General features: G+C 39.7%; 2 protein-coding genes across 2 annotated transcripts in view; one reads left to right on the top strand and one right to left on the bottom strand.

The window, feature by feature from the left end:
* The window catches only part of rbm15 (RNA binding motif protein 15), a 214,785-nt gene that overhangs the window by 128,481 nt on the left and 69,917 nt on the right, over positions 1-16,387 (bottom strand). The gene's annotated exons all lie outside the window — the stretch shown is intronic.
* Positions 1,359-4,512, top strand: adora1b (adenosine A1 receptor b). The gene is made up of 2 exons (XM_053317948.1): positions 1,359-1,699; positions 3,714-4,512. The coding sequence occupies exons 1-2, from the start codon at positions 1,359-1,361 to the stop codon at positions 4,510-4,512; spliced, it is 1,140 nt and encodes a 379-aa protein (XP_053173923.1).

Here is a 16,387-nt window from a genome sequence, read left to right as displayed (position 1 = left end):
GAGCATAAGATGCCAGTGCTGTAGTTCATATGTTTACAATGCTTTGCAGCTCAATGTTCACATTGCGTTTATCAGAAAGGGACAGGACAGGTTGTTCAGTCACTATGCTGCTCCTGGTCAAAATCAGAAGAGGGAAAATTCTTTTTCACAACCCGAACACTGAAGATGATTTTAAAAAGGTTGATCAATAGGACTAGTCATAATAATAATTGTTATAGATTTCATATTAGTTTGGAGGATAGGGCTGTCCTCAGGCACAGAGAGGGGTTCTTTGTCTGAGGCACAGGGATATATTTAGAATGTATGCTTCTCTGAGGTGTTGAATTAAATGAGGTGTATTAAATTAGGTGTATGTGTGTAAACATTTAAAGTCAGCAGAGAGAACATATAAAAGAGGCACTTGATATTGTGTGCTTCCATAACTGTAACACTGTTTACTCAATGCTCTATCACTTATGGAATTGTTTATGGCAATGGTAAAATGATAACTGGCATTTTCAATAACTTTATCTGTTCTTCTTGTATCAGCAGTAGCAGTTCATTGCCTCACCTCTTATCAGAACAATGGGCGACTGAGCAAGGTCTATTCGCGTTTGAAAGGGCGTGTGAGGAAGGCGTGCATGGCCTAATATAGAAATTGTGAGTCTAAATCACATCTGCCTGACTACCTGATTTCCTCGGGACGGTCCCGTAGAAGGCTAAGGTTTCTGCATAGGAAATGAAACAGTCGCCCCCATCGAAGATAATACATTGACTTCAGATTACATATTTCACTGAAACAAAGACAGCATTTCTGAATGGAACAAAAAAAGCGAGCGAATCACAGTGCTATTTTCGGCAAAGCATTATTTCTCCTTCTGAAAGCACATCGAGGGAGGGAGAACGGGGGGAGCACCCGCTTGCGCAGGAGCTGCAACTGTGCGTGTTTCCATCCCCAAGATAGGTCCTTATTATCTTGGCTAAAACCTGCTTTGATAAAATAGAAACCTAGACCGATAAACGTGATGCGCCCTCTTGCATAAATCTGAGCGCATGGAGACGATGCTCCTCACTCCAGGAGCAGGTGTATCCTGTCAAGTGGAGGCGCAGCGCACAAAGCGGGAGCGACGCACAACAGACGCTGGACGACAATACCTGCTCCAAAGGAAATAACCCTCATCCTTAGCTATGCAGCTGGTTCTCTTAAAAATAACTGGATTTTTCTTGCAACTTGTGGGCGTAGTGAAACTAATGGACGCACAGCGCATTTGGGCAATATTGTAGTGACAAAAAGACCAAGATCTGCTCTTCTGGCTTCTCAAAGGGCTGCTTTAGTGAAATCAATCTCATTCTTATCTGGGACATAAACATCTGCAAGGATGCCTAAAGCGCTTCTAACAGCGGAGTGGATTTATATAGGAATGGAGGTGGTGATTGCAGTCGCCTCTGTAATCGGAAATGTGATGGTGGTTTGGGCGGTGAAAATTAATAAATCGCTGCGAGATACCACGTTTTGTTTCATTGTCTCCCTGGCTCTGGCGGATATTGCAGTTGGAGCCCTTGTTATCCCTTTGGCCATTACTATCAGCATTGGACTTAAAACTCACTTTTACAGCTGCTTGCTCGTGGCTTGCACGGTGCTGGTGCTGACGCAAAGTTCAATCTTGGCCCTTCTGGCCATCGCAATTGACCGCTATCTCAGGGTCAAGATTCCGACCAGGTAATGTGGTTTTCACAATCCACACATGAAAATAATGACAGGTGTAGATTATGTTATTCTCAATACCTGTGCCACGTGGAAAGGTGATGGTGACTGTGCCACATGGATGGTGATGATGTATGATTTATTTCCCATGAAAGCCTCCTCACACACACAGACACAGACACACACAGACACACACACACACACACACACACACACACATACACACACACACACACACACACACACACACAGAGAGAGAGAGAGAGAGAGAGAGAGAGAGAGAGAGAGAGAGAGAGAACAGAACAGAAGTCATCACAGCCCCAGTGCTGTGTTCCTGAGCTTTAATTTCCTCTTGAGTCTTGTTTCACATAGCAGGATGCCTAGGTCTTGCCAGTGCCTTTACGTGCATATAGATGTGATTTGCTCGCCACTACTGAAATGAAAGCTAACCAGAGCATGGCTGATCCACCAACAACTTTAATTAGTCTCTATGTCCTCAGGATGTCTAACGTGAGGAAATGTGGTTCAGTCACAGACGTTTGGGGATGATGTTGTATACAAGATAATCTCTTTGCCATTGTTTCTGGAGGGCACAAACTAGGTTAGGTTTGCTGTCAGTGATGTTCAATCTCCCTTTATTTAATGTATGGGACCAAATGTGGCTTATCATTGGCTATATCATAATAAAAAAGACTGAGCAGTGGTGCCATAAGGCTGAAAAGACAAGTTTAGTAGAAGAGAGGAATTTATTGTCTGTGATTGCCTTAGACTCCTGTCTAAAACTTCCTGCAGATGGTCTTGCATTTTAGCTTTGTTCAGTCTTATTTTATATTAAGCTGCCAAACTTAATAACTGCAAATGCCACCATGACAACTTCTATATCATTATGTCAGTGAGCAACCCAGTCGTGACTTTATGTTTGTGTATTCTAGGAGACAGGTTTACATTTGAAAATCAGAAATTCACCCATTAGGGAGTTGCTACTGCCACTCCCATCCTAAACATTGTATTTGTTATCAAGGCAAGAACAGATCAAATCAAAAAAATATTGCATCATTCAATATTTGTTATTTCTTCATCGTATGATGAACCTAATGTGTTTTTTGTGGACAATAATGCCACAAAGTGGGGATGTCTCTTTTTTCCCACACTCCCTGTTGTTACATCAGTATCTGATCTCTTCCGAGCAGACGGGCTCCAAGGTGAATAATGATCCTCTTGCTGCAGTTCAGACACAAATCTACCTTAACACACACATGCCTAATCAATAATAAAAACCAACACATGGAACCTGGAAAGCTAGGCTAAATTGCAGCGTTTTGTTTTGCTTTAGGCCACACTCTAGCAAAGGTCGAGTTATTGTAATGTCAACATTTCCCTTACAATTCAGAGTTACAGTCAGACATAGTAAATATCAAGCATTAATAATACAAAGGGATCAATTGTTGTGCTTCACATTTTCCAACTGGAGCAGGATCAGATAACTGTTATTTATCTTGGCCTTTAGGCCAAATCTCTCAAGTATTTTCTTTGTCACAGGACAGCAGCCCAGCAGTCATAAGATTTAAAACCTGTATATATTTCCATTTTGCTTCCACCTCCTGCTTCTGATCCATAAAACACTATAAACAGTGAAAAGCCAAACCAGTAAAACTTGTCGTAACATGCCAAGTACTGCAGCTAGTGTCCACTATACTGCTATTATGAATTAGTGGGTCATTTTGAGCCATTTGTAAAAGCTATTTTTCAGTCCTTAACTGAAGAAGCATGAAAAGCAGCTGTACTGTAAAGAGCAAGGTCCCCTACTTAGGGTTTTAAGAGACTATCTTGTTGACGCATAGATATGTGCTGTAAGTAGAGATGTGTAAAGTGTCCAGGGGTCTTTTGGTTTAAATGGTAACTCTTTTTGTGAATCACACCTTTTGTCACCCTAAGGACACATGCCAAAATGAAAAATGAAAAATGCATGTAAGCTCTGACAGCAACATGAGCAAAAGTGCTGACATGATACTGTTGTTTTTCCTTGCAGGTATAAGCGGGTGGTGACCCCTCAGCGAGCAGGGATAGCAGTGGTGATATGCTGGATGGTGGCTTTCATTGTGGGGCTCACACCCATGTTAGGCTGGAACAACCTGAGGCGCCAGCAGGACGGCTTAAACAGCTCTGACCTCATTATCACCTGCACTTTCGAAAATGTCATCAGCATGGACTACATGGTCTATTTCAACTTTTTTGGCTGGGTGCTGCCGCCACTGTTGCTCATGCTGGTGATCTACACAGAGATCTTCTACATGATCCACAAACACCTTAACAGTAAAAAGTTCACCACCAGTCACACAGACCCCAACAAGTACTATGACAAGGAGCTGAATCTTGCTAAATCTCTTGCTTTGGTCCTTTTTCTCTTTGCCATCAGCTGGCTCCCTCTTCACATCATTAACTGCATCACACTGTTCTGCCCAAAGTGCGAGAAGCCCATAGTCCTCCTCTACATCGCCATCCTGCTCACCCACGGTAACTCTGCTGTCAACCCAATTATCTACGCTTTCCGCATTAAAAAGTTCCGCACGGCTTTCCAGAAAATCTTTCAGCAATACTTCTGCTGCAAGGACACACCAGCTCTGGAGATTCAGCCCAGTGACAGGAAAGAGATGCCGAACCCACAGCCACAGCAGGAGATGCCACCACAGCCCCCTCAGAAGGAAATCTTAAAGTCTGACCCTCGACAACAGGAACCACCTCCACCTGAGCAGCAGCAGGACCCGACGACCGAATCACCCCAACAACCTAAAAAACATCCACCCTTACTGGAGCAGAATGCAGTCTAAGCTGAGGAATAGAGCTGATAGGTGGCACAAGCATTGGTTCTTACCTCATTTTAAATGTAGAGGCATGAGTTGCTACAGAAAGCTTGGATGCTGTAGTGACTGAAATGACTCAGATCACACATCGAAAACACTGGAAGATCATTTATCTTTACTCAGGAGGAGTGGATATACTGAACATTTTGACTTTTTGAGGGACTCTCTGAGGGAAAAAACAGGAAAAAAGGGTATCAATTAACTTGCAATAATGGAAGTATTTTGACAATGCCTTTGTATCTATCTTAGTAACAGACTGAAAACATTAAGCTTTTACTTTTTAGTTCATTATGGTGAAACAGTGAGTGTGAACATTACATAATGTGCAATATAAGTTATTGTGGTTAGTCAGTATCAGATTATCAAATGTTATAACCAGAATCACGTGACTTTCGAATGAAGGTTTATACATTCAATAGAGCAGGTCCATCTTACTACTGTTATACTGTGTTTATATTTAAACTGAGAGTGGCTGAAGAATATGAATGTAATAATAATGTAAATAAGAGACTAAAGCAGCACAGCTGTGAACCCTCATCTCTTCTTCAGGGTCTTAATCACACAACAGTGGTGTAGCAAGTGGCACAACGGGAGAAAACGTTGCAGGGAAGAGGTGTGTATGTGCTGATAGAAGGGATTTGTAATCCCTTAACTCTTCTCCACTGGAGTCCCTGAGTGATCCAGCAGCACGGATCCACTACAGAGGATATGAACAGGCAATGAAACAAGCAGCTGGAGGGAGCAGGACATTTTAACCTTTTAGAAGCAGCATGCATAAGGCTTGTAGCTGCAGGACGACAGCCACTCATGGGAGAGAAAGACAAGATGCACTTAAAGCTTGTGTTTATCCAGTCTCCATGCCAGCTGGTGATGAGAGTGGGTCTTCTTGTCCCTACCTGGACTCATAATAACCTTATTTCAAATGACCACCAGAGACAGTGGCTCCCATGGCCTTATTCTGTATTTTAATTAGTGCGGACTGAACTAATTTAAAACATAACCTGAAGATTGTGAGTATCTTTATTACACTGTAAGTTCAACATTTTTGCATATTGCCAAACTAGGGCATTTGTAGATTAGTAAATAAACTATGTTCAATGCCACTGATATAAAAACACTGTATCAGAATTAGGGCTGTCAGCGTTAACGCAATCCATAACGCGTTAATTTTTTTAAAATCACATTTTAATGTTGCAAGCCTTTTTGTCCCTTCTACTCACCTGTAGACAGCTCCTCTAGCTGTAGTGCTATGCTTTGAAGTGGCCTCCTGCAGTAAACCTACCGCGGTGATGGAAAGTAAGAGAGCTACTGGACTTTTGAACTGCTTGTTTAACTTTAAAAAACTTTGAGACGGTTCAGTTGACAAGTCAAAAGTAAAATGAAACCTGTGTCAAACAGAGTTTAACTACCACCGGAGTACGTCGAGTTTGAGTTAGCACCTCCACGCTAAACACCCATGTGCAGCCAAGCGAGCCTCAGCACCACCAAAGTACCATTTTGGAGTGTGGGAGTCGCAGCAGAGCCGTGATTGATTCCCAGTTAAGACACTCTGGTAAGAAATGCTTTACATTATGGGCTTAAAACTGCCTTGAAATGTAAAATAACAGGATTTTAAACATGCAATCCAAAACGCGATTAATCACGATTAATCTCAATTAAAAAATTAATCGTTTGACAGCCCTAATCAGAATGTAAAGTCATTCTGTTTTGTTTCTTGTAAAGAGTCAGACCTCTGATTTAAGAGCTCTGATTTAATATTCTCCTAAGTGGGTGACAATCTCTTGTGTAAGATGAAGACATTTTATATTGCTGTCTTGAGACACATGACTGGCAGGAACAGGCAGTGAATGCATTAAAAGCTGAAAAGACAAAGAAGAGTGTCAGCAGAAAACTCCACCTGTATCTTGATTTGTCTATACAGTGTATGGGCTATGTGGACTGTGTATACAGTAACACACACTTGGGCAAAAGCATGGTTGAATAAATGTATAAGAATACTGTGCTCTCGGTACATAATGCTATTTAAGACCTATTGTAGTTTTGATTTGAATAGAATTATGAAATGTTGTGATATTATTATTTTATAAGTTGTTATAGTGATGGATGACTTCTGGTACAAATGTGACTACTGACCATGCAGGAACATACAAATTCCTAGTGACTCAATCATTTTAAAGCCACTATAATCCTGTTTTATGTTAACAATGAATCACATACTTGCATGTGAAAGGGGATGCCTTTGAGTAGATGAAATCACAAAGGATTGTTAACTGACTGTGCAGTTTCCTGCAGCTCTACAGAGTTGTATAGTGTCCTACAGTTCATTGTTTTGCTTTTCTGTTTAGATTCACTATCAGTGCTCTTATCAGCTTAGTTTCAAACAGAAACACAACACTATATCAGACAGGCAGAGTTAGTGACTAACTGGTGTTGAAAGTGGAGCATGTTACAGCTAAAATGAGAGTGAACCTTACATGGACAGTACATATTAGTTTTAAAAAACATGCTAATGTTGCTCTGTATGTGCTGGGTGTGTAAATATGCAACTGTTTGCTAAGTTCACCAACTTGTGTAAAATGTGACAATATGCCAGTGTTGTGTTTACAGCTTGTTTCTGATGCCTTAAATTGGAAAAAAGAGAGAGAAAAAATGTTAATGCAGGTTTCAGCTAAAGGCTCTTATCAAGGTGTTCCTTGAGTCAGCACTTCCTGTGTCCCAGTGAGACAAAATACTCAGGCAAAACCACCCACCAACCCATGCACCACATCTATTCAGTTATTATTATTATTATTATTATTATTATTATTATTATTATTATTATTATTATTATTATTATCATTATTTTAAAAGAATGATACATTGGTTCTTTTCTACACTCCTCATGGCATGCCAACACTTTCCTGAGTTGTAATTATTCTACAGCAATCAACACTTTAAACCCTGGATCCCAACTCTCTATTGGTACCTTGCTACAGCTCAGCAGTGCTGTCAGAATTCTCATTACCACAGTGCAATAATGCAGCAAGCGGCTCTTAGATAACAGTTAAGAGTTGTCACAGCTCTGACAACCTATTTCTCCCCTCTGTGTATGAATTCCTTTGATATTTGGTGGCATATAAAGTTCCTGGAATTGAAAGACCATGTAATCCAAGTGCCGACTGCTCACTCTTGCTGCGTCTGCAAGGTCTCCACGAGTCGTCAACAGATTCACTTCAGTCCCCTCTTTAAGATACAACAGCCCCAGAATCCACACAGCAGATAATACACTAGACATACAGACTTTTATGTGATACAATACTCATATAAATCACTCTGGTTCAATAGCAGGAATATAGCATAAAACTAGGCAGTGAGGCTATTCTTATCATGTTGGCTTGATTTCCTGGGCAAAGATTTTCAGGGAGAGATTGAATATCAAGTTGTTGGAGACTACAGATTACAAGTACAAATAAGGGGAAAGAAAACACCAAAGGTCTGTATTTCTAATAGAACAGCAGGGGTGACCTTTTCCTGGCAGTAACCTACTGTCCTTGGAGCTCATGTGGGTGTTAACCGCAGATGGAAGGCGAAGGGCCTTTTCTACACTTCACTACTCACATCCAGTAAATCCAGTCAGGGTTCACGATGTAGCAACATTGAATTTTATGAAATGACAGATATTGAAGTATGTCCATACAACATATGATTTAGTAAATGTTTTCGAAGCACATTTGCAAGGGAAATTCTCAAGAAATTTGTATAGTGGCAATCACATGTTTGAGGCTCAAGGCAGGTTTTGATACGAATGACTACAACTGACCTCTTCATTTCAATACATGCACTTGTCCCATCTGGTGAAATGCACCTATTTTGATTACTGTATATCACTCTGTACATTAGCCTCAGCTGACACAGGCCGTAAATCCCCCAAAGACCTCCTGAACATCCACGAGGGTAGGCTGAGCAGGAAATATCTGTCCTTGGAGCTAATGTGGGTGTTAACTGCAGATCCTGATGCAAAGCAAGAGTCCTTTTCAACACTTCACACTCGCATCCAGTAAATCCAGTCAGGCTTCAGGGTGTAGCAACATTGAATTGTATGAAATGATAAATGTTGAAGTATGTTTACATAATAGAGTTAGTAAATTTTATGGAACACATTTGCAAGGGAAATTCTCAAGAAATTTGTATAGTGGCAATCACATGTTTGAGGCTTTGAGTGTTTTGATACAAATGACTACAACTGACCTCTACATTTCAATACATGCCCTTATCCCATCTGGTGAAATGCACCTATTTTTGATTATTGTATTTCACTCTGTACATTAGCCTCAGCTGACACAGACTGTAAATCCCCTAAAGACCTCCTGAACATCCACGAGGGCAGGCTGAGCAGGAAATGCATGGCATGATATTTATATCCTAGCAAAGGGCTTTTTTCATTAAAAATGGACGAGCAGTTTGATCTACCTGGGCTCTGATCAGGCGCCATTAATAAGCAAGCATGTTGTGCCCCCTGTGCTGCTGCACAACAGAAAACAAGGCTCCTTGTCAGAACATTTTATAGACCATCACAACATCTGTCTTAGGGAACAGCTGCTCCAACGCAGACCTTTCTAATCTTTCAGGCTGAAGGAAGATTAAACCTACATGAAAGAAACACTACTATCAAGTCACACCACCATTCACAGTATGACAGTGTGGTATAGTCAAGTGCTGAACAATGTCCATTGACTGCTGGCTTTGTTTTGCATGTGCGATTTCACAGAGAAGCACTCAGTCATAAAAGCAAGGCCGCAGATTCTGCATTTGCTGAAAGAGCATCTGTGTCAGATTAATCTGTAATATGATAAGGCAGTGACACAATTTGTCACTGGCTATGCATCTAGAGGCTGCATTGAAAATGATGAGCATAAAAATTAGAAAATGCAAAAATAATTACTGGATGCAATTTGCAGCAGATTTGCATCCAGTAAGGACAGAACACGGCTCATTAAGATATAATGAAATGTTGCATATTTTAGATGAACAGTTGCTATACAGAAAAGCAATAACACAAAGCAGATTATCTTTAGCTATGGATTTAACCTAAAGGTACTTTTATGGAATAACGCTGATGATCAATTGTCTTTTAGTTCTTCAGATATGGGTGCGTCCCACTCACTAAGCGTCAGTGAGGGTGTGCAGCATGTGTGAATACCCTTTAATAAAACAGCATTAGGGTACTGCAAATAAAACAAATTCATTTCCCCTAACAATCAATTATTCACCAAACAGGCTTACAAAATTAGAACAACATCAATATTTTATCTCCTCCTTTTTTTCTTTTTCTTTTTTCTTTCTTAAAAAAAATAAATAAATAAATCACATCTCTGCCTCAGGAGGTATTTTGAAAACACAGCCTTGAAGCAAGGATGTAAAATGTAGGGTAGGATTGCCTTCTGTAAAGACCCAGACTGGTGAATAAGACACAGTGAATGGTTTGCAGAATTTCATTTTTTTAAACTAAATTTTTATGGAGCAGATCAGGCAGTGATATGATTTGTTAGCAGCATGATTCGTTCCTTCCTGAGGTAAAGAGATTTTACATTTACAGTACATGGCTGTTCAAGCTTGATGCTGCATTTTCTCTCTGGAAGTAATTCCCTGTAACAGACCTCTATTTCTAACACTCGTTTGGCCTCATTGACTGTCCTTATGACAGAGTGCCACCTGCTGGTAAAGAGTATTTTGGTGTGTTTGATTTAAACTGAGCAGTGCCAGGAGGACTCACAGTTGAGCTGGCTCTATGAACTGAGCACTGAGGTCACATCTGGTTCCTTCATTAAATGAGTCCCACAGGTCTTGATAGCCAATTCAATGTTGATTTACTTTTGTTTGAAATTATTTGATGGCAGCACCAAAGACCCTGCTTGGCTCCTTGAAAGAAAGAAAATGAATATCCTCGAGACATATCTAGAATGAGATGATAGAACTGCGATAAAAGAGCCAAAACAAAGCGGCACTGCAAGCATTTTGGATTCAATACATTGTTGCACAAAATGATAAATTTAGCCACACGGTACATTGTGTTCAGACATGAAATCAATTCCTTAGATTAGGAAATGCAGTCACTCTGTAGATTTAAGCACCACACTAGAAGCATTATTGCTCAGTAAGAAATGGATAAATTGGAAGAAACTGTTTTTCAGAGAACACAGTTGTATTTACAAGAATGTACATCAACTGTTTTCATCATAAACAACATTTTCATCATTCTACATTTGAGAACAAAAAAAGCTGTTTGAAGTTATCTCATAAAGATCGTAAAGGTATGATCCAGAAAATGTTCCCATATCTACATAAGATCACCCACACTGTCACTGTGCTCATCATGTTGTTTCTGTTGTCAAGAGACCCACTCATGAACCGTAATTTGGTAAGGAGGTTGAGGTATTTTATTGCTTAATTTCTCAGAAATGTTAAGTGTTTTTTTATGGTAAAACTGCAATGCTTGAGTTCATGTTATGCTAGCTGTATTGCTGTCCTATGCAGTGACACAAGAGGAGTCATCAACAGATGTATAACCACTAAGAGTAATGTCAGGGCTTAAGTTGTTTTGCTGCATTGCAGGAAAATGACAGTGTGTGCACAGGGATCTTGGTTTTTTGTCTTCAAGGAAAATCTTTGGCCATGCGGGTTCAAACTTTGGTAGCCCCACATGTGGTAACAGAGCACTCAAACCCCAGTAAACACACTTCAAAAGGAGGGATAATTGCCTGCCTCAACAAGTCTGAACCAAAGTGTGCAAAGGCAGCTAGAGTGCTGAGCCTGACTCACTTCCCGCCTACTATCAGCTGCTTGTCCTTTATCAGAAAGGGGAAATTCCCATGCATTTTCCAATTTCTGAAACTGTGGTTTTAAAACTGTTGACTGGACTTTACTTTACATGACCCGTGTAGATATACATCTCGTCAAGGTCACAGCTCACAAAATAGCTACATGCTACAATAGCTACAATAACAACATGCCTATCTGTAACATCAGCAACATCTTTTTGTTTTGGTTTACAGGCTTTTGGTTAAATGTGAGAGATTTTGAAAACAACTCTTTAAAAAAGTAATGAAGTCGTTTCACCCTATAGAGTTAAAAAAAAAAAGAAAGAAAAAAAAGAAGCAATAATAATATTCAGCCCAATCTGTACTCCCATTGTGGTGCATTCTGTAACTCCCTGTGGCTGGGCTTTGGATAGCAGAGGAGGGCACGCCCATAAAGGTCACTGCTTATGAGTGGCAGTAATTAGCTTTTAACAGTGGTAGTGAAAAATGGCTGTTCATAAAGTGAACACAGCTCCGCCTGCCTGGACTTGTTCTGGCAGCCCACGCCTCAACAAATGCAGTCTGCCCTCATGCATGGCTTTCCACCAAATCCGCCTTCAGCTTTTTAGTGATATCATGCAATTATCTGAACTCATACAAATTATGTACAGTATCACTTAAAATGATTTCTACAGGGCTCTCTGGTGGTTACGCCACTGACCATGTACTGCAATGACCAGGGACCTATGTGACATGTCATCTCTCACTCTTCTCATTTCCTGTCATCTGAAGAAAGTCAAAGTTCCAGCAACACTTGTAGTATAGTCTATGCCCAAAAGTTGTTGTGTCATAAATGTTCCTATTTGGACACAGGTGAACCACTTCCACAGCTAAAATGATGTGTTTGGATCTCAAAGCCAAATGTTACTCAACAAACCACAGAGAATGTTAAAATAACATATCACCGCAACATCCCTACACAATCATTGCGTAACAACAGAACACATGGATCCCGTTGGTTTGGGGATGCTGTCACATCCTGTTTTACTCATCAGTACCAATGTGTCCCAATCCCGTGGAGTACCTGGGTAGAAGAAGAAGAAAAGTACATTTCTGGCCTACAGTAGCAATTTAAACACTGTGCCAGAGCAAAGATAAATAAAAGAACGATAAGGAGCAATTGTTTGTATGACATGCATTTTCTAACAGCTTTGATCAGCTTGACACTGCACTGCACTTTGATCCTATGCAGTGTGGTGGAACTTATTTCCCCTTATCAGATCTAGAATCTGCTCAGTCCTCATCTGCTAATGTGATCCAGATGAAATTTTTGGAATGATTCACATGTTCAAGAGCATCAGATGGACACAATTATTAAAAACATTTTATTTTGTTCTTTTTTTGTCACAGTATCAGCAATTTTTCTGTTTCATTATCTTTACGTCAGATTATTAGATTGCCGGACTGTAATGTGCGAACAAGGGTTAGCACAGTAAGCAAAATAAATTGTCATGGTGACTAATAGTCTAGATTTTGATCAATTGTTGAGGAAGAAGTAACTCCTGTCTGCTGTTCCAGGGAGACATGAGTCAAAGCTTTGGCCTGCTGTGCTCATTCAGATGACTTTACTCAATTTTGGCAGCTGTCTCAAGTTTGTTCATGGAATAATTTTCTGTCAAACTTATCATGCTGACTTATGACTCATTACAGACAAGTCTCAAGTGACACTTGAGGGCATAGCATGATTTCCACCCTGCGATTATTTTTTTGCGATTATTAGTTTTGGTTGTGGCCTTTTCTTTTGTTCTTCATGCTCAGAGGATCTTTTGAGTGCCAATTTCACCCACAAGCAGCCACAGTATGCAAATAACATTCATATAGAAATATCAAATTAAAATGTTTTACAAATATTCAGGGACAACACATTAGACATGCTGTTCATTACCGTTTTGGTTTCATTATTATTGTAATAACGACGTGAACGATATAGATTTCTCAGAAAGGAAAAAAAGAAACAGGCAAACTTCTTGGAAAGCCAAAACAAACAGTAAAGGAAGTTTAGTGGGGTATAAAAACAAAACTAATCCCAGAATAACTGCAAGGCACAGCAGACTCAGCAGGACTTGGTAAAGTACCTGGACGTGGTGATGGGGTAACACTCTCTCCACATCAAACACTTAGAGGGTCCTGTGTATTGCACAGTCTCTGTGTCCCACCACAAAGTCAACAAACCAGTCGTCATAAAACACAACATAGCTGAGGAGGGAAGCTGGCTGAAGAACCACATCAACTGTAGCAGACAGAAAGGGATTTTTGCATTTATAACTGCCTGCTAGAAACATACCATAAGACTTAGACAGTTTGCTTTAACAAGGCTGTTTGAAACTAAACAGACCATGTGGCAATTAAGGAGAAAGTCTCAATTTTGTTGCTGTAAACTGCAGAACTGTAAACACTGAACTTAGGCCAACAAAACATAATCAGAGCATGAAATACACTGAGTTTGAGTGGGAATACAGTGCTTAATATGTTCCAGCAATATGATCCGTACATTATCACCCTGAGCAATTAGTGACCTTAAAATGCCAACATGTCAACATGCAATAGATCAGGTTTTTGTTGTATTCTGTCTCTCTCTATGTTAGCAAAGTACAACGTTTTAATGTTCCATGTTGCTGTCATTGCACGGTTAACCTAATTGGATCCCACCCATGTGAGTTGTAAGGGTCTTGCTGCTTAAACATGACATTATCCAGCTCTCTGATGAAGCAGTTACCCACCTCATATGGTTAACACAATATGTGCCAATGGGCTGTGTTGTGATTCAGGCCAACTTTGGGAAGAATGCCATGCAAAAAAATGTGTATTTTTCAAGGTTCTGTGTCAGACGTCTTTTTTGGGAGCAAAGAGGCAAAACCAAATGAAATGTGGCATTTGTTAACATGCATGGAGCCGTATTCATTAAGCCTTTGACGCCATGCGAAATCAGTGGCAGATGTTTTCAAAGAAAGCCTGGGGATTCTCCGAGGAGCCACATATAAACAGAACTAACCTTATGATTGTGTCTGAATGAGCATAAAAAACTGCATCAAATGAAAGAGAGCTGTGTTCAAGGTTCTATTTGAAGCTGAATTCACCTGCTTTAGTCTGACTGAAAGGTCTATGTCACCAGAAATATGGAAACAATATGAATCTGAGTAATTTAGCAGCACTATAACTGCTTTTCTTCTTGTATGTTTACCGAACATCTGAGAGGTATAAATGTCTATACGCACTGGAAACAAACCACAATTTTCAGTCCATGGGAAATTACATCACTTGAGTTTGCTGCTATGAATACAGTGTGAATAATGAGCATAGACTATGAAAGTCAGCAAATGGAAACAAGCATCATTAAATAAAGGACATTTAAATTTTTCAATTCCTCTTTACATCAAATGTGTTTTGGCCTGTCAGTATCATTGTCAAAATCAAGAGAGGCATTGTGTTTGGGAATTACACAGCGGATGAAAATCTTACGAGATATATGTAGACATACTGACAGAACTTTGCAAAAGACTGCAATCAGTGAAGAAATGATACCAAATAACAGGAATGCTATCAAAATAAAGAAGAAGTTCTCCATGAGAAAATGACATGGCTACATTTCTCAGACATGTGAAGCATGAGCTGGAAACCACACAATCAAAGTTGCTTAACAGATGTAGAGAGAATGTGCACTTTTTCGTTGCAAGTCTTAAAATCAATAAGGTCTGTCTCAGGTGTTTCCAGTTACTAGCCTTATATAGCCACATGATATGATTTGACAACTTTAGATCCTTTATACAGAAGCTTCCTCTCTATATGTAGCGTTGTGTTTCTAAATGCAGCAAAGCAACTAAGTTGTTTGCATGGGCAGAAATGAGGTCAGCAGTGTGCTCATTGAAAAAAGCCCCTCTTCTGCAGCTTTGGCTATTCATGTGGGAGAACAATGAATCATAATATGCTGGCTGAGACACATCCTTCCCCATAACACCTTGATACGAACATAACTCCAAAAAACAACATATGCAAGGTACACTATAGTGCACATAGTTGGTGCTTTCAAGATTACAGATCAGTCAACACGTGCTATTTAGAATATAAGTTTTTATATGTTTTTTGTTTGGTGGGTTCTTTCTTTCTTTTCTTTTTCTTTTTTACACATGGCTCAACCTGTCTGTAGATGTAACACATGACAAGAAAGATCAAGAAGTAAGATCCTCTTTGTAGGAAAAAAACAGAAGCATTTAGTGCAATGCTCATTACTAAATGACACACACAAGTAATTGGTAATAAATGACTAATGAATTGGCTCAATTGGGGATGACGTCAGTGAGGACATTGCATCACCAACAGTGTGTAGTGATGATGCAGCAAGTAGTTCCAAAAAATCTGGCCCACGCTGATTGCAATACTGCAAACAATCAAATGCATGGGAAATTCTAATCAACTTAATCTTCCATCAGAGAAAAAAAGAATGTTTTTGGCTTGACGTAGTTTGACATGTTAATCAGTATTCAACTCTACATGAAGAGGAAATGGATTTCTATTAATAAAAAATGTGGAACCAAACCGAATCACTGCTTTGAGCATAGAAGAGTCTGGCTGGGTCTCATGATGTGTTTGTTGTACTAAAAATACATGTCAAGAAGATGTTTTTGTTTTTTTTCCTTTACATTTTTATACCAGTTTTTATATGTAAGGTCTTCAATGATATAAGTTTTAAGAGCTGTCAAAGCATTTTCTCACACGTTACTTAATTAATCTAATGTGACGATATCCATAATAATTTGTCATAATTGGTCTTATTCACCACTGCCACTGTTCACCCACTACCACACCCACTCACCTTGAAATATTGCCAAAATAGAACAATTAGTTAATCACTTATTACTTGTTAGGTAAAGCCAAAAAAAAAAAAAAAAAAAAAAAAAACATTTTGGAAATTCCCTGTGTTGATTGACCCAATACAAGCAGTGGGAGGGTTGAAGTTAGTAGGCAGTGACTAAGACGTTGCTTTGCATAAATACAAGGTCTGCCAACTG

This window comes from Scomber japonicus, chromosome 4 (assembly GCF_027409825.1).
Source record: "Scomber japonicus isolate fScoJap1 chromosome 4, fScoJap1.pri, whole genome shotgun sequence".
Lineage (NCBI taxonomy): Eukaryota > Metazoa > Chordata > Actinopteri > Scombriformes > Scombridae > Scomber > Scomber japonicus.
The sequence above is the reverse complement of the archived record's forward strand: the minus strand, read 5'-3'. Positions and strand labels throughout refer to the sequence as shown.

What these genes read in the sequence shown, in the direction of transcription:
- adora1b (XM_053317948.1), top strand. Translation starts at nt 1,359, where the DNA reads ATGCCTAAAGCGCTTCTAACAGCGGAGTGGATTTATATAGGAATGGAG. An exon ending in AGGGTCAAGATTCCGACCAG is followed by an intron (nt 1,700 to 3,713) that starts GTAATGTGGTTT and finishes TTTTCCTTGCAG; the next exon opens with GTATAAGCGGGTGGTGACCC.